This window comes from Stegostoma tigrinum, chromosome 5 (genome assembly GCF_030684315.1).
Source record: "Stegostoma tigrinum isolate sSteTig4 chromosome 5, sSteTig4.hap1, whole genome shotgun sequence".
NCBI classification, from domain to species: Eukaryota; Metazoa; Chordata; class Chondrichthyes; order Orectolobiformes; family Stegostomatidae; genus Stegostoma; species Stegostoma tigrinum.
Window position 1 is genome coordinate 65473930 of NC_081358.1, and position 23341 is coordinate 65497270.

The 23341-nt window shown below is 43.8% G+C and overlaps 1 protein-coding gene across 2 annotated transcripts in view; it reads left to right on the top strand.

The window, feature by feature from the left end:
- tmem68 (transmembrane protein 68) overlaps positions 1–23341 on the top strand; it is a 63367-nt gene that overhangs the window by 34652 nt on the left and 5374 nt on the right. For both annotated transcript variants that reach the window (XM_048528622.2, XM_048528621.2), the window contains one exon: positions 20237–20297. In XM_048528622.2, the coding sequence (XP_048384579.2) occupies positions 20237–20297 (61 nt within the window). The remainder of the gene's footprint in view (positions 1–20236; positions 20298–23341) is intronic.

Consider the following 23341-nt stretch of genomic DNA (forward strand, 5'->3'; position numbering starts at 1 on the left):
TGTAAAGTTGTGTTTACTTGTCACAAGATGACGCTTTGTGCTCAGGTAACAAACTAATTCTGATCAGAGATGATGGGAACTGGAGATGCTGGAGAATCCAAGATAACCAGGCGTGAAGCTGGATGAACACAGCAGGCCAAGCAGCATCTCAGGAGCACAAAAGCTGACATTTCAGGCCTAGACCCTTCAGAGAGCGGGATGGAGAGAGGGTTCTGGAACAAATAGGGAGAGAGGGGGAGGCGGACCGAAGATGGAGAGAAAAGAAGATAGGTGGAGAGAAGAGTATAGGTGGGGAGGTAGGGAGGGGATAGGTCAGCCCAGGGAAGACGGACAGGTCAAGGAGGCGGGATGAGGTTAGTAGGTAGGAAATGGAAGTGCGGCTTGACGTGGGAGTAAGGGATGGGTGAGAGGAAGAACAGTTAGGGAGGCAGGGACAAGCTGGGCTGGTTTTGGGATGCAGTGGGGGGAGGGGAGGAGCTGGGCTGGTTTTGCGATGCAGTGGGGGAAGGGGAGATTTTGAAGCTTGTGAAGTCCACATTGATATCATTGGGCTGCAGGGTTCCCAAGCGGAATATGAGTTGCTGTTCCTGCAACCTTCGGGTGGCATCATTGTGGCACTGCAAGAGGCCCATGATGGACATGTTGTCTGAGCAATGGGAGGGGGAGTTGAAATGGTTCGCGACTGGGAGCTGCAGTTGTTTATTGCGAACCGAGCGGAGGTGTTCTGCAAAGCGGTCCCCAAGCCTCCGCTTTGTTTCCGTAATGTTGGGGAAACCAAGCGGAGGCTTGGGGACCGCTTTGCAGAATTTCTCTACATTGGGGAAACCAAGCGGAGGCTTAGGACCACTTTGCAGAACACCTCCACTCGGTTCGCAATAAACAACTGCACTTCACAGTCGCGAACCATTTCAACTCCCCGTCCCATTCCTCAGACGACATGTCCATCATGGGCTTCCTGCAGTGCCACAGTGATGCCACCCGAAGGTTGCAGGAACAGCAACTCATATTCCGCTTGGGAACCCTGCAGCCCAATGGTATCAATGTGGACTTCACAAGCTTCAAAATCTCCCCTTCCCCCACTGCATCCCAAAACCAGCCCAGCTCGTCCCCGCCTCCCTAACCTGTTCTTCCTCTCACCATCCCTTCCTCCCACCTCAAGCCGCACTTCCATTTCCTACCTACTAACCTCATCACGCCTCCTTGACCTGTCTGCCTTCCCTGGACTGACCTATCCCCTCCCTGCCTCCCCACCTATACTCTCCTCTCCACCTATCTTCTTTTCTCTCCATCTTCGGTCCGCCTCCCCCTCTCTCCCTATTTATTCCAGAACCCTCTCTCCATCCCGCTCTCTGATGAAGGGTCTAGGCCTGAAATGTCAGCTTTTGTGCTCCTGAGATGCTGCTTGGCCTGCTCTGTTTATCCAGCTTCACACTTGGTAAACTAGTTCTGATGGTCATTTATCACTTCACTCAGCACGGCTCATAGCCATGTTATTCCTGTAATATAAAGCGTAAAGTCAGCATAGTTCCAGAGGACCACAGGGTTGCTCTCTCATTAGATACAGTTGAATGTGAGGGTCACTGCACCTCAGGTGAGGAGAAGTTGAGTGACTTTCATGATAACCTGAGTCAGTATGGGAATTGAACCCATGCTGTTGGCATCACACTACATTGTAAACCAGCTGTCCAGCCAACTGAGCTAATCAGCCCTGAATTTTGTAATGTGCTGTCAAAGAAATTATAACAGGTACGTTCTAGAAATGTGAGATAACATGGTGTGAAGCTGGATGAACACAGCAGGCCAAGCAGCATCACAGGAGCAGGAAAGCATGACGTTTCGGGTCGGGACCCTTCTTCGGAATGTTCTAGAAATGCATTGCCTTTACTTCTGAAACTGTTTAAATCTCTGGATGTTTGAATCTCTCATTATCGTCTCTCTTTTTTTTTGCTGCATTCTTCCCTGATCTCTGCATTTGTACATCATTTCCATTACAGCATTACCATCAAGAGATGTTGACAGCTATCTCTAGAGACTTGTGGTGTGATCTAGATGGAGATTAGTTTTTCTGAGAAAATAAATTCATACTTCTAGTTACTACATGTAAGAACTGTCGCCAGTTTTCACATTTCAAGCAAAGAATCAGCGTAGAATAATTAAAAAAACGTAAATACAATTAATTTAATACTTGAATATTGCTCAAGAAAGACTTTTTAAAATGTTTTTCATCTTGTACTCATTAGTTTTCAAGAATACCAATTTAAGTGAAATGTCAATATCCTTTCTCATTATTGCAGTGATTTCGTCTTTCACTAACAATGCACCCTCCATTTCCTTTTTGACTGTTCATCGTAACAATTGACTACTCTCTGAATTTTAGTTCCTAACCCTGGTCACCCTGCAGGTGTGACCCTCTAATTGTAATCATATCATATCCATTTACAGTTACCTAATTATGAACTCACAAATCTGAATGCATGGAAACACCATTAGACTGTCTTTTTGACTTTTATACTCAGATTAATTTGTACTACCTCCTTTCCTTTGCCTTCCACTTCACCTTTGTAGTTTCAGTTCCATGTTTCTTTCCCTCCTTCTCCACACTCAAGTTCCTATCCACCTGCCATCTAGTTTTAAATCCTGTCCACAGTACTGGTGAATACCCTTAAAAGGATATTAGTCCCAGTCTGGCTGGCGTGCAACTGTAAGTATTTAAGGAAACATTTAAAAATATTGATCAAACATAGTTTCTATTAAAATACCAAAACTCAGTAACAAAGATACATCTCCAGCTGTGGATAGTTCTGATTAAAAGAAGAGGCTTGTAATGTTGCAAAGAATACGAGTAAGCCAGAAGTTTGGGAAAGTTTTAGAAATTTGTCCAAGACAAGCAAGACATGGATGACAAGGGGAGCAAAAATAGGATGAGTCCTGATGAAGCGCCTAGGCCCAAAACGTCAACTGTCCTACTCCTCAGATGCTGCCTGACCTGCCTGTCTTTCTTCAGCTCCACACTGTAATGTCTCTGACTCCAGCATCTGCAGTTCTTGCTATCTTAGAATGGAAGAAAACTACTGGGAATATTAAAATAGATTACAAAAGTCTGTGCTGTTATGTAAAAAACTACATAACAAATAGAAGCAAGTGTGTGCCTTTTAGCCCTTGGAGTCCAGTCTACTATACAATGAGGAGTAGCTTGATCCTACACTATCCCTGTATCTCTTGCTGATTTTAATACATAAACTTCTGTCATTGTCTATCTTGAATGTCCTTGAAGGCTAAGCCTCTACTGCCCACTGAGGCAGAGAATTATGAAGATTCACCACATTCTCTGAGAGAAGAAACTCCACTTCATCTTGGTCTTAAATATCTTTCCTTCACTTGGAGACCATGTCCTCCAATCTGAGCAACACACATATCCCAAGGTCCCCAGAAACTGTAGACCCAGCCAACTTGTTAGTTCTTCACAGGGCAATCCCTCCATCTCAGGGATTAGTTTGTTGAGCTTTTATTATATCATAGAATCCCTTCAGTGTGGAAGTCCACACTGACCCTCAGAGCATCTCACCCGGACCCATCCCCCTGTAACCTACCTAATATACACATCCCTGAAACCCTACAGTCAATTTAGCGTGGTCAATCCACATAGCCTGCACATTGGGAGGAAACTGGACCACCCAGAGGAAACCCACGCAGACACAGGGAGAATGTGCAAACTCCACACAGACAACCCAAGGGTGGAATTGAGCCCCGGTCCCTGGCACTGTGAGATAGCAGGGCCAACTACTGTACCACAGTGCCACCCCTTTGCAATGGTACCTCTGCCCCATCCCCACTTCAGGCAATCCGACCACATTTAACAAAACTGATTTTTCGGAAGGCTGATTTGGCATTGTGGCAAAAGTGAAGCAAGAAACATGGGCCTGTTTGGGAGTTGAACCGGGACCTCTCACATGTCATCGCTGTACAGCACCCTAAACAAGAATCATACCCCTAGACCAATGAGCCATCTGCAATGCTCCAATTTGTTTACCAGCCTCTATTGATTAATTCCGGAAATCTAAATACACCAAAACTGCCCAAAGTAAATGTTGATCCTTTAAAGGCAGAGAGTAAAAGAACTTGAAGGAATAGCAGAAAGGATGTATAAATATTTTCACAGTACTTGACACACATTATAAACCAGAAATGGATGATAGCCAGCTATTTATATTTGTATACTGGCTTTAACAAAATGAACCCTCACAGTGCTTTTCACAGGAACATTACAAAGAAAAGAGCCACATAATAGAGATTAACAATGAATATTATTGACTTACAGGAAGAAAGAGAGATGAGAGGAGTATTCCACAGCTTTGCTTTAGGAATCTGAAAGCATAATTACTGATGGTAGAGCAGTTACATCTGGGGATGCTCAAGAGGTCAGAAGGATTAATAACATATAAATCTTAGAGGATTGTGGTCTTGGATGAGATCCCCGAAGTGGGAGAAGTGAGGCCGGGTAAGTAATTTGAAACCAAGGATGAGAATTTTAAATTTAAGACATTGCTTGAGCAGAGCCAGTGCAGATCATTGAGCATGGGGTGACTGGGGAATAAGATTGATTAGCGCTGTCCCCTGGGCCTCTACATATCTATTTTGTGACATAGTGACCAGGGAACAAAAGGCCCTTGAGCTTAATGTCAGTTGTCAGGAAGATACTGCAACCGAGTATTAACATTTACTCAGACAATCATAATATGATGCGACAACGTCATGCTTTTACAAATCTAATAGAATTTTTTGAGTTTGTAACAAGTAAGGTAAGTGAAGGAAAACTAATGGATGGAGTATGTGTGCATTTCCAAATGCATTTGATAGGTGCTTCATGAAAGAGAAAAGTGCAAGTTAAGTACTTTGTGGAGTTTAGAGTAATATATTATCATGTATAGAGGATTTTTCAGTGGACAGGAAACAGTGTAATGATAAACAGGGTATTTTCAAGTTGGAAGGCTGAATGTTATGGAGTGTTCCTGGGATCAATGCTTAGGCCTTTTTATTTGCAGTCTATATTAATGACCTGGATGAAGGGATATATCTAACTTTGTTGATGCTACAAAGCTCAATGGCAATATAGACTGAAGATGATACAGGTCCAAGTAGATTTATGCAAGTTAAGAGAGGATAGATTGGATAGACTGGGTTTGTTTTCACTGGAACGCAGGAGGTTGTGGGGTGACTTGATAGACGTTTTTAAGCTTATGAATGGCATGGAGAGAGTGGAAAGTCTAAGGCTTTTTCCTAGGTTGGAGGGGTCAAATACTCGGGGAGATAGGTTCAGGGTGCAGGGGAGGGGTATAGGAATAAAAACCCTTTGACCCGGGACAAAGACTTAGGAGGCAGGCAGAATTCAGACACATGGTGGTCTTTATTTTTATTCAAGCACTCATTAATGCAGGGAGAGAGGCAAAGATTCCTCCCCTCCCAAAAAGTCCACCCTTGACGTGAGAGCACTGTTGTTCCCTTTATCTTCAGCTCAGATTGGAAGAGAGATCAATGACACTCAGACTTCTATGGTGAAATACAGCATTTTTATACATTTTATGTTTCAGTAATCACATGCAACATGGCCACTGTGTTCTGATTCCATGCGTCAAATTCTGTGAAACACCTAATCGATGATTGGCACTCCAGTGGACAGCCGCGTGGACAGATCTCGTGGTGTTTATCAGACTTTGTAATCTCCAGGCCTTGGGATCTTTCAGTGCATCTTATTAATTTACATTCCAGAGTTACTAACAATACTCCTTCGGACATGTTCCAGACTTGCTTATCTCTAAAGACTGCTTGATTTCTGTTACCCTTTGCATTTCTTTGCTATCTCTATCTAATTCTGTTATTCCTCTTATTTCCCCACTCACATTACTCCTCCAGTATTCCCACTGTCCCAGTTGTATAGATTAAAAAAAAATTGATTCTAACTAACTGTTGTAAGATCTAAATATTAATTTCTACTATAAACTTAGTGATACGTGAAGTTTGAAGCTACTTCTACTTTAACTAATGAGTTGCAAACAATCTGTACATAGAGGATATGCTAGGCATCGTTTTAGTAATAAGGAAAGCGTATCTTGAGACTAATTAACTTTCACATCTAAATGTGAATGTTTTCCCCTAATGCTTCAGTTATATTTTGGTTATGTATGTGTATCTATAATTATATTGAAATCTATCTCTGTGATAATCTGAAGAATCTTTAACTAGAATCTATTTCTTAACATTGTGAATAATTTGAAAGAAATGACTGATTACTACAACATAACTTTACCTGTTTTCATAGCTGCATAATGCATTAGGCTGACTGGCTCAGGCACTGAGACATCCCCCCCTTGTTCCAATTAATGCTGTTCAGCTAATAGAACAATGTCCTTTCAGTAATGAGGCAGGAATCAATAATTTGTCGTCATTTAATAAACTTGTGTCTGTCCTTAGCCATCTTCTTATCGAACTGTCTCTGATAGCTGTTTGTGCAGTGCAATCCTGATCATCCTGGAATAGCCCTGTTCAGAGGTACTATTGTGTGTCAGTTAAATGCTGGAGCAGGTGTTTAGTTCTATTCTAATTATTTGTCTGTCATTTTGTGTCTAAATGCTGGACCAGGCTGTTTAATTCTGTTTATCTCTTGTCAGCCATTTTCTGTCTTTCAAATTTGGACAGCTCTTCCAGTTCCACCCTTTGTCCCTCGGCCAGATTATGGCTGTAGCAACATTATTAACGAAAAGTCCAAATCAAATCTTCTTTCAGCGATGTCGCGTCCATGATCCTTTTCGCATCTTACGATGAGCTAGTCATTTTCTTTCATCATTCCACTAGAAGTTCATTGATTTAGTAGTACATAGCAGGGCCACCTTCCCAGTCTGTGGCCCTTCTGCAGTCAACGTCGTCATCGTAACAATGCAACATTTAAACATTATTCAAGCAATATAAATGAAAAGGATGATAACAACAAAAATTATTAATCCCTGACAACACACGTCCCCAGGGATCCCAGCCACCCCAGTGCCCAACTCCATAGGATCAAGATGCAGGTTGTTTGAGTTTGTTCTTTTGTGATTGGACACGGTTGGCCAAATCAGTAATTCTCTCAGAAATGTCACAGATATATGGTGAATTGGGTGATAATCACTGGATACCAGTGTTGTTGGAATGTTCCTTCATTTGTGTGATTCCTGAAGGTCAACCAGGTGCCAATGCGTAAGTGACGATATGGTGGGGTAACATCTTATATCTGTGTACAGTTACTAATTCCTACTTTCAGCAGTCTAGGATCCATTCTTTCTAAGCCAGTCATACTGGCAGGTTTCCCTATTCATGAAGTGCTAATCAGTATGACAAAAAGGCATTGTTGCGAGGTCTTATAGTTGGGCTCACACCAACCTGCAGCAGTGGTCAGGTCATACCCTGCTGACTTCCACTGGACCTAGTGGTGGGTGGTATTGATGCAATAATTTCATGCCCCATCTGGGCATTTTTATCTCTCCTAAAAACTGCTGAAGTTTGACTATTCACAAAACCAAAGACCCCTCTTACGCAATTGATACTAATGTTTACATATATGTGACATACAAGGAGGGTCTAATAACTGAATGGACCCTCATTTACCTTCAGCAGGAAGACCTCAGACTATGGACTGTCCATACTGTGCCTTGGCAGCAGCTGTCCTCAGCTTTACTGCATCCCTCAGCATGTAGTCCTGGATCGTGGAATGTGCCAGTCTGCAACATTCAGTTGGGGTCAACTCCTTTTTCTGGAAGACCAACAAGGTTCGGGTAGACCAAACAGCTTTCATTGAGTTGATGGTCCTCCAGGCGCAGTCAGTGTTTGTCACAATGTGCGTCCCGAGGAACAGACCATCGAGCATAGCGTCCCACATCACGGAGCTGCTTGGAACGAACCTCAACAAAAACCATTGTGTCTTGCAGATTTTATACGCAAAGGTACAATGCAGAAGATGTGTGACAGTCTTAACCCCACTGCAGCCACTTGAGGGCAGTGTGTGATGGCGCAAGCTGAGTGGGTGTATATAAAGAATCTCACATGTAGAGCCCTTCTCACCACCAGCCAAGCAATGTCTTCGTGCTTGTTGGAAAATTCTGGTGATGAGACATCCTGTCAAATGGCTTTGACAGTCTGCACAAGGAACCACACAACAGTGGCCACCCTCTCCTTTTCCCGCAACATCGCGACGACACTATGTGCTGATGGCTACATCCCACTGCTTATCACCAGCGATGATCTTCCATGATACCCTCTAATGGATGTTCCTTAACTCAACCCCATCTCTTTACTACTCCCTACTCCATGAGAGGGATACAATCATGTGTATTTATTTCCTGATTCACATAACTTGCTGAGTTTTCCCTATAATTTTTAACCACTTCCCTCTGTTTGTCTCCACGCAACAGTGCAGCTTCCCATTTGGCTCACCAGCTGTACGTAGCACCTCCCAATTTGCCAGCTTCCAATAGCTAGACTATAGTATGTGGGGAGTGTAATATCACTTTTCCTAGTTGTGGTAAAGGGATGGATGTCGTTAGTGCCCACGTAGCACGCTGGATGACTCGAACACATGACTATTGTCCCATCATGACTGCGTCCATTTTACCCGAGTTGTATCCCACAGACCGGAGCTAAACTCCATGACCCTAGTAATGCTGCAGATTGATTGCCATTGCTTTCACTGCAAAATAGGTGAAAGGGCTTTTTCAGTGCTCTTGCAGAGGCCAGTGTCTGATTCTTGACAACAGCTGTCTCTTGCTCAGTCCCCCATTCAATTTTCTCTGAACTAGCCCACCCCACTTTCTTCAAGTTTTGCAGGGTCTGGTTAGTTCGCTGTAATTTTCTACAAAGCTCATGCAGTAGTTAAATAGATCTAAGATTTGTCTTGCTACTTTAATAATAACTGCCTTTTTTCCATTTCCAACTGCTGATTTTCTTTCTGGTGGAAAGCTATAGCTGCCTTGTGTTAGTATCTTTTGCCATTGGCAACCGGCCAGCGATTATTGTAGAACATAGAACAGTACAGCACAGAACAGGCCCTTCAGCCCACAATGTTGTGCCGACCATTGATCCTCATGTATGCACCCTCAAATTTCTGTGACCATATGCATGTCCAGCAGTCTCTTAAATGACCCCAATGACCTTGCTTCCACAACTGCTGCTGGCAACGCATTCCATGCTCTCACAACTCTCTGTGTAAAGAACCCGCCTCTGACATCCCCTCTATACTTTCCACCAACCAGCTTAAAACTATGACCCCTCGTGCTAGCCATTTCTGCCCTGGGAAATAGTCTCTGGCTATCAACTCTATCTATGCCTCTCATTATCTTGTATACCTCAATTAGGTCCCCTCTCCTCCTTCTTTTCTCCAATGAAAAGAGACCAAGCTCAGTCAACCTCTCTTCATAAGATAAGCCCTCCAGTCCAGGCAGCATCCTGGTAAACCTCCTCTGAACCCTCTCCAAAGCATCCACATCTTTCCTATAATAGGGCGCCCAGAACTGGACGCAGTATTCCAAGTGCGGTCTAACCAAAGTTTTATAGAGCTGCAACAAGATCTCACGACTCTTAAACTCAATCCCCCTGTTAATGAAAGCCAAAACACCATATGCTTTCTTAACAACCCTGTCCACTTGGGTGGCCATTTTAAGGGATCTATGTATCTGCACACCAAGATCCCTCTGTTCCTCCACACTGCCAAGAATCCTATCCTTAATCCTGTACTCAGCTTTCAAATTCGACCTTCCAAAATGCATCACCTCGCATTTATCCAGGTTGAACTCCATCTGCCACCTCTCAGCCCATCTCTGCATCCTGTCAATGTCCCGCTGCAGCCTACAACAGTCCTCTATACTGTCAGTTACACCTCCGACCTTTGTGTCGTCTGCAAACTTGCTGACCCATCTTTCAATCCCCTCATCCAAGTCATTAATAAAAATTACAAACAGTAGAGGCCCAAGGACAGAGCCCTATGGAACCCCACTCACCACTGCTTCTGTTTAAATCCTTTTTCCTGTTTGCCTCCATGTTGGAATCGACAGTCTCCTTTTTTGTGTCCCAGTTTTCCACAGTTCTTACATTTCTTACTGGGGCAGTTCTTGGCAAAGTGCCCATCCTCATTGCACATGAAACATACTCTCTCCTTTACCTGTATTGGACAAGCTCCATGTTTGTGTGTGTTCTCTGTAACAATTGCTGCTTGTTTCTTAATATTCCCTGGGTTATTTTCAGCCTTCATAGTCCAATTGAGTACTTCCTTAATTTGTGTTTGGTTTTGTTTAATTCTCTAGTTCTCAAGTGCAGTAAAATAACATCCTACATGGACTTAAAATTTCTTTAAAAAAAAAGTGTCCATCTATTGCACGTCCAGCAGAATGGGTTAATTAGTATTGATCTAATATGAATTAAAAATTGGTCGGGTGTAGATTCCTGCATGTAATTATGTCATCTGTCTCTCCTCCTCCAGCAAAAAAAAGTGCTATACTTTAAGGAAAAACCCACCTCATTGGTTAAATTTGAACTCTCTAATTCATGTATCAGTTTTCTCAGATGTTAGAACATACCATCAGGGGGGTTTTGTTCAAAGGAAGTAACATGTTCAGGATTCCAAGTTTCCTATTATTTGCATATTTCATGCACAAAACTGTATTTCCAGTGAACAAATCTTATCATCTGGAATTAGAGATTTGCTCATGTTAAAGCAGTATTCGGAAATTCACTGTGACCAGAAAATGAAATTCCAAACATGGTAATTTCTGGAATTAAAATTTCCTCAGTCCAAGTACAACATGGAGCTAATTCCAAAAGGTTAATTTCACTGAGTTTTATGATCCAACTTTTTAAGATCACCCTTCTGTTGCAGATTGTTGCTTTGCATAGTTACTAATACTTTCTTAAATGGACATTACATTAACTATGCATGTTCCATACTGATACACACATGGCACACACTACACTTTTAAATCACCATAGATTCCAAAATGCAAACTAATTTCAGATCATCCCCAGATCTCGAGCTCCAGAAGCAAAAACATACAAATTGTACAAGACAACATTTAGTAACCAACAAACAATGGTGCATTCAAATCTGACCACAAAGAGTTAACACTTTTATACTGTTCAGTAAACTAGCGCAGAAAGCCATCACTCCTCTCTCTTTAGATAATAAAATGTGAGGCTGGATGAACACAGCAGGCCAAGCAGCATCTCAGGAGCACAAAAGCTGACGTTTCGGGCCTAGACCCTTCATCAGAGTGCTCCTGAGATGCTGCTTGGCCTGCTGTGTTCATCCAGCCTCACATTTTATTATCTTGGAATTCTCCAGCATCTGCAGTTCCCATTATCTCTGATACTATTACTCCTCTCTCTTTCTTACTTATGAATGCTGCAGCTATTTTATCTTGTTTCTGTGCCTTTTTGGCATTCTGCTTAAACAGAGTGGCAAGATGACACTTTCTGTGTCTTCTCATGTCTTAAGGCTTTATATTATTTCTCAAACACAGTCTGCAGAATGGACCAGACTGGACCCCAGCGGGTCTTTTCCTGGTCCTATCCTATCCTACCATTCTCCTGGAGTTCCTGCCAGATGTGCTTGAGGTAATCTGCTGCTTCTATCTATTTCTTTATACTGGAGGATTTCCAACCTCCTTTAATCTTTTGGGCAGCTATCATTTTAGTTCCTGATGATTTCTGACCTCCTATGTATCTTTTAGTAGCTATTGCCTTTAGCTTCTTAGAATTTCTGACATCTTATCTAGCTTTCTTGCACTGTCAGCACCTGCAACCCTGCTACCACACCTGTAATTCTATCTCCTCCTGTTTGCTCCAGTTTTAAAAGTTCATTTTGTGCTCTGTCTTTCAGACTCGCTACCACACAGAGTGCCATGCTAACTAAAAGGTAGTAAATAAACACACTGACCCAGATCATGGCAAAAGGTTTGCCAGCGTCAAGTAGTGCCAGTGTGTAGGTGTGAAACCCTCAGACCAGGCAGGATTCAGATACATTGTGGCCTTTATTCTTGCAAAAGGCAGGCAGGATTCAGACACATTGTGGCCTTTATTCTTATTCAAGCATCATCGGTTCGTGCAGAGAAAGAGGCAAAGAGCTCCTCCTGAATCTGGCCTTGACGTGAGAATGCAATTGTTCCCTTAATCTTTGGCTCAGATTGGAAAAGAGATCAATAACATTTACCGAGAACATTTACATAGAACATTACAGCACAGTACAGGCCCTTCGGCCCTCAATGTTGTGCCGACCTGTCATACCGATCTCAAGCCCATCTAACCTACACTATTCCACGTACGTCCATATGCTTATCCAATGACGACTTAAATGTACCTAAAGTTGGCGAATCTACTACCGTTGCGGGCAAAGCGTTCCATTCCCTTACTACTCTCTGAGTAAAGAAACTACCTCTGACATCTGTCCTATGTCTTTCACCCCTCAATTTAAAGCTATGCCCCCTCGTGCTCACCGTCACCATCCTAGGAAAAAGGCTCTCCCTATCCACCCTATCTAACCCTCTGATTATTTTATATGTTTCAATTAAGTCACCTCTCAACCTTCTTCTCTCTAATGAAAACAGCCTCAAGTCCCTCAGCCTTTCCTCGTAAGATCTTCCCTCCATACCAGGCAAAATCCTAGTAAATCTCTTCTGCACCCTTTCCAAAGCTTCCACATCCTTCTTATAATGCGGTGACCAGAACTGTACGCAATACTCCAAGTGCGGCCGCACCAGAGTTTTGTACAGCTGCAGCATAACCTCTTGGTTCCGGAACTCGATCCCTCTATTAATAAAAGCTAAAACACTGCATGCCTTCTTAACAGCCCTGACAACCTGGGTGGCAACTTTCAAGGATCTGTGTACATGGACACCAAGATCTCTCTGCTCATCTACACTACTAAGAATCTTACCATTAGCCTTAACACTCTGACTTTAATAATGAAATATAGCATTTTTATACGTTTTGTTTTACAGTAAGCAGATACAACATGGTCACTGTGTTCTTCTCCTTGTTCTAATCATCCAGTCATGTGAAATACCTAATCCGTGATGGGCACTCCAGTGGACAGTCCCGTTTCCTATGATCTCATGGTGTTTAACAAACATTGTAATCTCCAGGCCTCGGGATCATTCCATGTATTGTGTTAATTCATGTTCAAAACTTGCTTATCTCTAAGGGCTGGGATAGTAATTGTTTCAGAGATAGTAGGAACTGCAGATACTGGAGAATCTGAGATAACAAGGCGTGGAACTGGATGAACACAGCAGGCCAAGCAGCATCAGAAGAGCAGGAAGGCTGACGTTTCAGCCCTTGACCCTTATTCAGAAACTTTTCTGAAAGAGGCTTTAGGCCCGAATCGTCAGCCTACCTGCTCCTCTGATGCTGCTTGGCCTGCTGTGTTCATCCAGATCTACCTTGTTATTTCTAAGGACTGTTTGAATTAAGTTGCCCTTTGTATTCCTTTGTTATCTCTATCAAATTCATCTTATATTTTCCCACATCTCAATTATATATACATAAAGAAAAGACAATTGGTTCTAACTAACTGCTATAAGATGGTGGCAGTGGTGAGCAGTGCAGCCTCACAGCACCAGGGACCTGGGTTCAATTCCAGCCTCAAGCGACTGTCTGTGTGGAGTTTGCACATTCTCCCCGTGTGTGCGTGGGTTTCCTCCAGGTGCTTCGGTTTCCTCCCACAGTCCAAAGATGTGCATGCTAGGTGGATTGGCCATGCTAAATTGCCCGTAGTGTTCAGGGATGTGTGGGTTATAGAGGGATGGGCCTGGGTGGGATTCTTCAAGGGGAGGTGTGGACGTGTTGGGCCAAAACCCTGTTTCCACACTGTAGGTAACCTAATCTAATAAGATCATAAGAGATAACGGGAACTGCAGATGCTGGAGAATCCAAGATAATAAAATGTGAGGCTGGATGAATGCAGCAGGCCAAGCAGCATCTCAGGAGCACAAAAGCTGACGTTTCGGGCCTAGACCCTTCATCAGAGAGGGGGATGGGGTGAGGGTTCTGGAATAAATAGGGAGAGAGGGGGAGGCGGACCGAAGATGGAGAGAAAAGAAGATAGGTGGAGAGAGTATAGGTGGGGAGGTAGGGAGGGGATAGGTCAGTCCAGGGAAGACGGACAGGTCAAGGAGGTGGGATGAGGTTAGTAGGTAGCTGGGGGTGTGGCTTGGGGTGGGAGGAAGGGATGGGTGAGGGGAAGAACAGGTTAGGGAGGCAGAGACAGGTTGGACTGGTTTTGGGATGCAGTGGGTGGAGGGGAAGAGCTGGGCTGGTTGTGTGGTGCAGTGGGGGGAGGGACGAACTGGGCTGGTTTAGGGATGCAGTTGGGGAAGGGGAGATTTTGAAACTGGTGAAGTCCACATTGATACCATTAGGCTGAAGGATTCCCAGGCGGAATATGAGTTGCTGTTCCTGCTACCTTCGGGTGGCATCATTGTGGCACTGCAGGAGGCCCATGATGGACATGTCATCTAAAGAATGGGAGGGGGAGTGGAAATGGTTTGCGACTGGGAGGTGCAGTTATTTGTTGCGACCTGAGCGGAGGTGTTCTGCAAAGCGGTCTCCAAGCCTCCGCTTGGTTTCCCCAATGTAGAGGAAGCCGCACCGGGTACAGTGGATGCAGTATACCACATTGGCAGATGTGCAGGTGAACCTCTGCTTAATGTGGAATGTCATCTTGGGGCCTGGGATAGTGGAACAGTCCCTCTTCCGCACCTACACAGGCCCCAAACCCCACCTCTTCCTCCGGTACATTGATGACTGTATTGGCGCCGCCTCTTGCTCCCCAGAGGAGCTCGAACAGTTCATCCACTTCACCAACACCTTCCACCCCAACCTTCAGTTCACCTGGGCCATCTCCAGCACATCCCTCACCTTCCTGGACCTCTCAGTCTCCATCCCAGGCAACCAGCTTGTAACTGATGTCCATTTCAAGCCCACCAACTCCCACAGCTACCTAGAATACACCTCCTCCCACCCACCCTCCTGCAAAAATTCCATCCCCTATTCCCAATTCCTCCACCTCCGCCGCATCTGCTCCCACGATAAGACATTCCACTCCCCCACATCCCAGATGTCCAAGTTCTTCAAGTACCGCAACTTTCCCCCCACAGTGATCGAGAACGCCCTTGACCGTGTCTCCCGCATTTCCCGCAACACATCCCTCACACCCCGCCCCCGCCACAACCGCCCAAAGAGGATCCCCCTCATTCTCACACACCACCCCACCAACCTCCACATATAATGCATCATCCTCCGACACTTCCGCCATCTACAATTCGACCCCACCACCCAAGACATTTTTCCATCCCCTCCCCTGTCTGCTTTACGGAGAGACCACTCTCTCCGTGACTTCCTTGTTCGCTCCACACTGCCCTCCAACCCCACCACACCCGGCACCTTCCCCAGCAACCGCAGGAAATGCTACAGTTGCCCCCACACCTCCGCCCTCACCCCTATCCCAGGCCCCAAGATGACATTCCACATTAAGCAGAGGTTCACCTGCACATCTGCCAATGTGGTATACTGCATCCACTGTACCCGGTGCGGCTTCCTCTACATTGGGGAAACCAAGCGGAGGCTTGGAGACCGCTTTGCAGAACACCTCCGCTCAGGTCGCAACAAATAACTGCACCTCCCAGTCGCAAACCATTTCCACTCCCCCTCCCATTCTTTAGATGACATGTCCATCATGGGCCTCCTGCACTGCCACAATGATGCCACCCGTAGGTTGCAGGAACAGCAACTCATATTCCGCCTGGAAACCCTGCAGCCTAATGGTATCAATGTGGACTTCACCAGTTTCAAAATCTCCCCTTCCCCAACTGCATCCCTAAACCAGCCCAGTTCGTCCCCTCCCCCCACTGCACTGCACAACCAGCCCAGCTCTTCCCCTCCACCCACTGCATCCCAAAACCAGTCCAACCTGTCTCTGCCTCCCTAACCTGTTCTTCCCCTCACCCATCCCTTCCTCCCACCCCAAGCCGCACCCCCCGCTACCTACTAACCTCATCCCACCTCCTTGACCTGTCCGTCTTCCCTGGACTGACCTATCCCTCCCTACCTCCCCACCTATACTCTCTCCACCTATCTTCTTTTCTCTCCATCTTCGGTCCGCCTCCCCCTCTCTCCCTATTTATTCCAGTTCCCTCACCCCATCCCCCTCTCTGATGAAGGGACTACGCCTGAAATGTCAGTTTTTGTGCTCCTGAGATGCTGCCTCGCATTTTATTATCTCTAATAAGATCATAATATTACTTTCTGTTATAAAGTTAGTTATATATAAAATTTTATAGCTACTTCTACTGTTAGCACTCTTTAAGTAATAAGTTGCAAACAATCTATATAGTACAGGAAATGCCAGGCATCTTTTTAATTATAAGGAAAACCTTTCCTGAGACTAATTAACTTTCACATCTATATTTAAATGTTTTCCCCTAATGCTTCTGTTATATTTTGGTTATGTATGTGTATGTATAATTATGTTGAAATCTATTTCTGTGGTCATCTGAAGAATCTTTAACTAGAACCTATTCCTTTATTGTGAATAACTTCAAAGTGACAGCTGATTATTACAAAATAACTTCAGATGTTGTTTTCTGACTTGCAAATGAGTTAGGCTGACTGACGTTTACACGCCTTGTTCCACCTGACACTGTTCACTGAATGGGACAACAACCTTTTATTAATGAGATTGAAATCAATCGCTTGTTTCAGTATAATGAACGTGGGTCTATCCTTAGACATCTTCTTGACGATGGCTGTTTGTTCATGGCCTCCCATTCAGCTTGGAGTAGCCCTGTTCAAAGGTACCATTGTGTTTCACCTAAATGCTGAAGCAGGTGTTTAATTAGAACATAGAAAAGTACAGCACAGTACAGGCCCTTCAGCCCACAGTGTTGTGCCGTGGAATAATCCTAATCCAAAAATAAAATAACCTAACCTACATTCCCCTCAGTTCACTGCTGTCCATGTGCATGTCCAGCAGCCGCTTAAATGTCACTAATGCCTCCACTTCCACGACTCCCACTGGCAAAGTATTCCATGCGCTGTCAACTCTCTGGGTGAAGAACCTCCCTCTGACGTCTCCTCTATACCTTCCTCCTAACACCTTAAAACTATGAACGCTCGTGGCAGTCAATCCTGCGCTGGGAAAACGTCTCTGGCTATCGAATCTATCCATGCCTGTCATTACCTTGTACACCTCGATCAGGTCACCTATCTTCCTCCTTCTCTCCAGAGGGACAAGTCCGAGATCAGTCAACCTCTCCTCGTAAGACAAGCCCTCCAGCCCAGGCAGCATCCTGGTAAACCTCCTTTGCACCCTCTCCAAAGCCTCCACATCTTTCCTATAATAGGGCGACCAGAACTGGACGCAATATTCCAAGTGTGGTCTCACCAGGGTTTTGTAGAGCTGCAGCATAACCTTGCGGCTCTTAAACTCGATCCCCCTGTTAATGAAAGCCAAAACACCATATGCTTTCTTAACAACCTTATCCACCTGGGTGGCAACTTTGAGGGAGCTGTGCACTTGAACTCCCAAGATCCTGCTGTTCCGCCACACTGCTGAGAATCCTGCCTTTAATCCTATATTTAGCATTTCAGTTCGACCTTCTAAAATGCATCACTTCGCACTTAACCAGGTTGAACTCCATCTACCATTTCTCAGTCCAGCTCTGCATTCTGTCAATGTCTCGCTGAAGCCTGCAATAGCCCTCAATACTATCAACGGCACCTCCCACCTTTGTGTCATCAGCAAACATACTAACCCACCCCTCAACCTCCTCATCCAAGTCATTTATAAAAACTACAAAGAGCAGAGGGCCAAGAACAGAGCCCTGCGGGACACCACTCAGCACTGACCTCCAGGCAGAATACTTACCATCTATAACCACTCTCTGCCTCCTGTCAGCCAACCAATTCCGAATCCAGACAGCCAAATCACCCTGTATCCCATACCTCCTGACTTTATGAATGAACCTGCCATGGGGAACCTTATCAAATGCCTTGCTGAAGGAAGTTTGCCAGGGTGACAGGCTAAATAGACTGGGGCTACATTCCCTGGAGTGTCAAAGGCTGAAGGTTGATCTTATAGGTTTATTATAATGGAAGCGTAGAATCCCTACAGTGAGGAACCAGGCCGTTCGGCCCAACAAGTCAACACCGACCTTCAGAGCACTCCACCTAATCTATACGTTCCTGAACACTGTGAGCAAGTAATTATTTGTCCTCCATGTGTCTAAATGCTGGTGCAGGCTGTTTAATGCAGTTTATCCCTTGTCAGCCATTTTGTGTCTTTAAAATGTGGGCAACTGTTACAGCGGGAAATTTAAAAGAGATGTGTGAGGTCAGCTTTTCACTCAAAATAGTGCTGAATGCTAAATGTGCTGTCAAAAAAGGTGGTGGAAGCAGACACAATAGCAACATTGAAGAAACACCTGGACGAACGTACGAATAGGAATGGAATAGTGGGATACAGATTGTGTACGTGAAACTAGTTTTAGTATGGAGGGGCAGATTGTTTTGACACAGGCTTGCAGGGTCAAAGGGCCTGTTCCTGTTCCTGTGCTGTATTGTTCTTTGACACAAAACTATAGCGGTTAATAAGAGGAAATGAGAACATAAAAGCACTTTATTACAATGTGAATGGGGTATAAGAATAAGAAAATCTTACCGTAGTTGTATCGGACTTTGGTGGGGTCACGGTTGGATAACTTTGTACAGTTTTGGTTTCGGTATCAACTGAAATATGTATTCGCTTCGGGAAGGGTTAGGGCTACCTGTCATAAGAAGCTGAATAAATAGGGTCAATACTTTTAGGAGTTTAGGAGATTGAGAGATGATCTCATTGAAATATACAGGATTCTGAAGGGTGAAAGAATTCTTAAACCTGTCCCTCTAGTTTCGGACTCCCCCCACCCCGCGGGAAAATACCTTGTCTGTTTCCCCTATCCATGCCCCTCGTGATTTTGGGGCCTAATGGTGTCTCTGTGGTTCGCAATGCTGCCTTGCAACACCAGAGTCGGGGATCGATTCCAGCCTCTGGTGAGTGTTGTGTGGAGTTTGCACATTCTCGCTGTGTTTGCGTGGGTTTCCTCTGGGTGCTCCAGTTTCCTCCCACAGTCCAAAGATGTGCAAGCTAGGTGGATTGGCCATGCTAAATTGCTCACACTGTTCAGGAACGTATAGATTAGGTGGAGTGCTCTGAAGATCGGAGTGGACTTGTTGGGCCGAAGGGCCTGGTTCCTCACTGTAGGGATTCTAAGATTCCATTATAACAAACCTATAAGATCACCCCTCAGCCTCTGACACTCCAGAGAAAGTAGCCCCAGTCTATTCAGCCTGTCACCCTGGCAAAGTTTTTTTTCTCTGGCTTGGAAATATAAGCTGTGGTCACAGCTACAATCAATTAGAATTGAGCTGAAAAGACATTTATTCGCTCTAAGGTGAATCTTCGAAATTATATATCCCAGAGCATTGTGGATGCTTCATCTTGGAGAATATTCTAGACAATAATTGTATTTTTTTCATCTTTTAGAAAATTGTAGAATATGGGGAGTGGGAGGAAAAGTGGCATTGAAATTGGAGATCACATATGATTATATGGAATGGCAGACTGCACAAGGGCTCATGTGGACTACTGCCACAACTAGTGTGTCATTATGAAACCTAAGGAGCAGTTTTTTTTATTAAAGTTGTCATTCTGTCAAAGTGTGTCACAGAGCAGACTATGAAAATGTGATTGCTCTAATACTTAAAGAATAAGGCAGTATCTAGGTCAGGGCCAGTGCCAGTAACAAATGTAAATTTAGGCTAGGAAGGTGTTGTAGCGATTGATGTTTTGGACCATCAGAAAAATTACGAACAAAATCATCAGTATAGTAAAAAGGTAGTAGTTTCCAGTCAGCTAATCTCATGATCCTTGTTGTATGTGAGACTCTTCACAGCAAGGTATCACCCTTCCTGTCCAACAGTAAAATAAGGAGACATTAATGTTTCATTTTTATGCATTGTTGGTTCTCGAAGGTATACATTGAAATCCAGTATAATTCACCTTTGCTCTACATTACTTGTGCTAATTATTTGAAACATATTTCTAAAAAGAAATTGCAATGGGCAATGTAAATTTTGTAAAAGGTTTTAAATGCTGCTTTAACTCTTTCTCTTTTACTATTTGCAGCCCATTATTCCTATGTTTACCCGGAATATTCGAGAGGGGTTTAGGACATTTGGATGTTTTGGTAAGTAACATCTTTTCCTCTTGTGGATAATGTGAATTGTACCTTGCAGGGTATTTAATGTTCATTTATGTTATTAGCCATGCAGGTTACAGTTTCAACATTTTAAAATAATTATTTTGTAATCTGTTGGCAATGAAGTATTTCTCAAGTTTTAAATTCTAGCATAGAATTGAATAATTTCTAGTTACGTTCTATACATTAATATTTGACACAATTGAAATATCCATCTGAGTTCTGTGTTTGCTCTAAAGCTATCATGAATCATTGAGATGCATTAATTTAGGCTTTTTATTAGAATCACAAGCATTTTGATCCTATAGTTTACACTTCCAAATAAAAATAGACTCAAACATGAAAGCAGGATAATACCATTAATGTGAAATATCACCTTGGTGCAGAAAGGATAAATATACTTTCTGTTGATTGCAAATTGATTGGAATAAAGGAATGGCAATTTCATAATTGTTGAATGAATGTATAATGCGCATATGTGAATATGTGAATGCCTGTCATCTGCTTGATAAGTTCCTTTTCCATCCTCTTGTTGCTTTGATGTAACCAAAATTGATACTTCCACTTTTTTCAAAGACCAATATTGACAGATGTATGAATGCCCAATGTGGCAAAGTACAAACCACAAGTATTTTAGATTTGATAAGTTTCTTAATATAACGTAATAGTTATGTTCATATTGAACTGCTGGCAGTGTTTCAATGAAGACTTGTCACTAATAACTCAACACATCTCTGATATTTTCAACTTCTAATGCATAAAATCAAAACTTAGAATCACTCTTTAATTTGCCTCGTTATTTCTTCTCAACTTGGTGACATCTTCCACAGTTCACCTTGGATCTCAGCTATGTCTATTTCTTCTTGAGTTCTTTTCCCAAAGCAGGACCGATCCATGGTGCCACAACCTCCATCACAGGTAGTGAAAGGAGGCAGGTGCCAAATTCATCCCACCTGCAAAAACGATTGGTGTCAACTGCCCTGGTATCAATCTGATCCTTATTGTCCATTGAGACAACTGAACCAACTGGCCTCCCAGGGAGTTGAGTTGCTAGAAAAAGTACTTATTTAGATGCAAGTTGTAGCCTGAAATTGTGGTTGGGACTTTTAATTTCTTTCCATCATGTGGCTGACCAGGAACCTCTCCCAATCTTATTGCCTGCCATTACTACCATCTATGTTGGTAAGTTTTACTCAACTTATATTTGATACTTATAATTTTCAAAAATGAAGACATAGAAATGGCAAATGTAAAGCGAGCTGTGTCTCTCATCAGCTGCAGAGAAAAATTAGTGAAGGTTCTCTTCTGCTTGGAAAGTTCATTGCTACCATGGTAGGGACACAATGTTTTGTCAACTTTGTTGTTGGTAGCCCAAGAGTTCTTTCATATTATTCAACTTAATATTAATAGCTGTCTTGACCACTCATGTTAAAGTTAGCAGCCTGACTAGTGAGGTGCTCCTTTTCAAACTAACTAATTGGCTGTGATTTAGAACATGACAGCTCATATAATCATTTTTTAACTAACATCTGAGCTGGTAATTGAATTTGGAAGAAACTACTGTATTTAATGCAGCCCACTGGAGCAGGGTAGGTGGCGTACAGACCCACAAAATGGGAGGAGAGGTCACTTGCCCTATTCCTGCTCGTGGGAAAACTGAACCATATTAGATTAGATTAGATTCTGTACAGTATGGAAACAGGCCCTTCGGCCCAACAAGTCTACACCGCCCTTTGATATATCCCACCCAGACCCATCCCCCATAACCCACACACCCCTGAACACTACGGGCAATTTAGCATGGCCGATCCACCTAGCCTGCACATCTTTGGACTGTGGGAGGAAACCGGAGCACCCGGAGGAAACCCATGCAGACACGGGGAGAATGTGCAAACTCCACAGACGGTCGCCTGAGGCTGGAATTGAACCCGGGTCCCTGGCACTGTGAGGCTGCAGTGCTAACCACTGAGCCACCGGGCTGCGCCAATATTAGATCAAAGAAGGAATGGGCTGATGCAGAGAATCTGGCCACTGGTCAATTAAACTCATTATCAAGCCCTTAAATGTCATTATTGCTGAGTCTGCCAGAATTTATTGGTTGTTTGGTGATTCTCCCAAATGTATTTGTACTTCCAGTGTTATTGTAAGGCCATCAAACAAACTTTCTGTTGGGTTTAACATTGCCCTCCCACAAATTTCCCTTTTTCAAGGTGCCTGGTACCAGGAAAGAGGTTACCAAGTGAGAACCTGTGTCGTTTTGTCTCATCCTCCCCCAACTACTCGCATTACCCTACGGGTAATCCTCTGTGCACAACTCCAATCTGCCCTACTTTCTTCACTCCAGAGTTCCACAGTTGTGAGGTGTTGCATTCTGGTAAGGCCAACCAGACAGGACTTCTGCAGTTAATGGCAAGGCACAGGGGAGTGTCACTAAACAAAGAGACCTAGGGTGCAGGTGCATACTTCCTTGAAAGTGAAGTGGAAAGTAGGCAGGGTGATGAAGAAAGCATTTAGCAACTTGCCTTCATTGGTCAGAACATTGAGTATAGTTGTTGGAACATCATGTGGTAAGTTTACTGGACATTGGTGAGGCTACTAATAGAATACTGTATACAGTTCTGGTCGTCCTTCTATAGGAAGGGTATTGTTAAATTTGAGAAGGTGCAGAAAAGATTTCTCTGGATGTTGCTACGTCTAGAAGGTTTGAGCTATGGGGAGCAGCTGAATAGGCTAGGGCATGTTCCCCTGGGATATTGGAGGCTGAGTGGTATGTTATAGAGGTTAATAAAATGATGAGGGACATGGATAGGGTGAATAACCAAAGATTTTTTATTTACCCAGAAAGTGGAGTCTAAAACTAGGGGACATAGGTTTAGGGTGAGAGGAGAAAGATTTAAAAAAAGATCCAAGGGGCAACTTTTTCATGCAGAGGGTGTTGTATGTGTGGAATGAGCTGCCAGAGGAAGTGGTGGAGGTGGTGCAATAACATTTAAAAGACATCTGGATGAGTATATGAATGAGAAGGGTTTGGA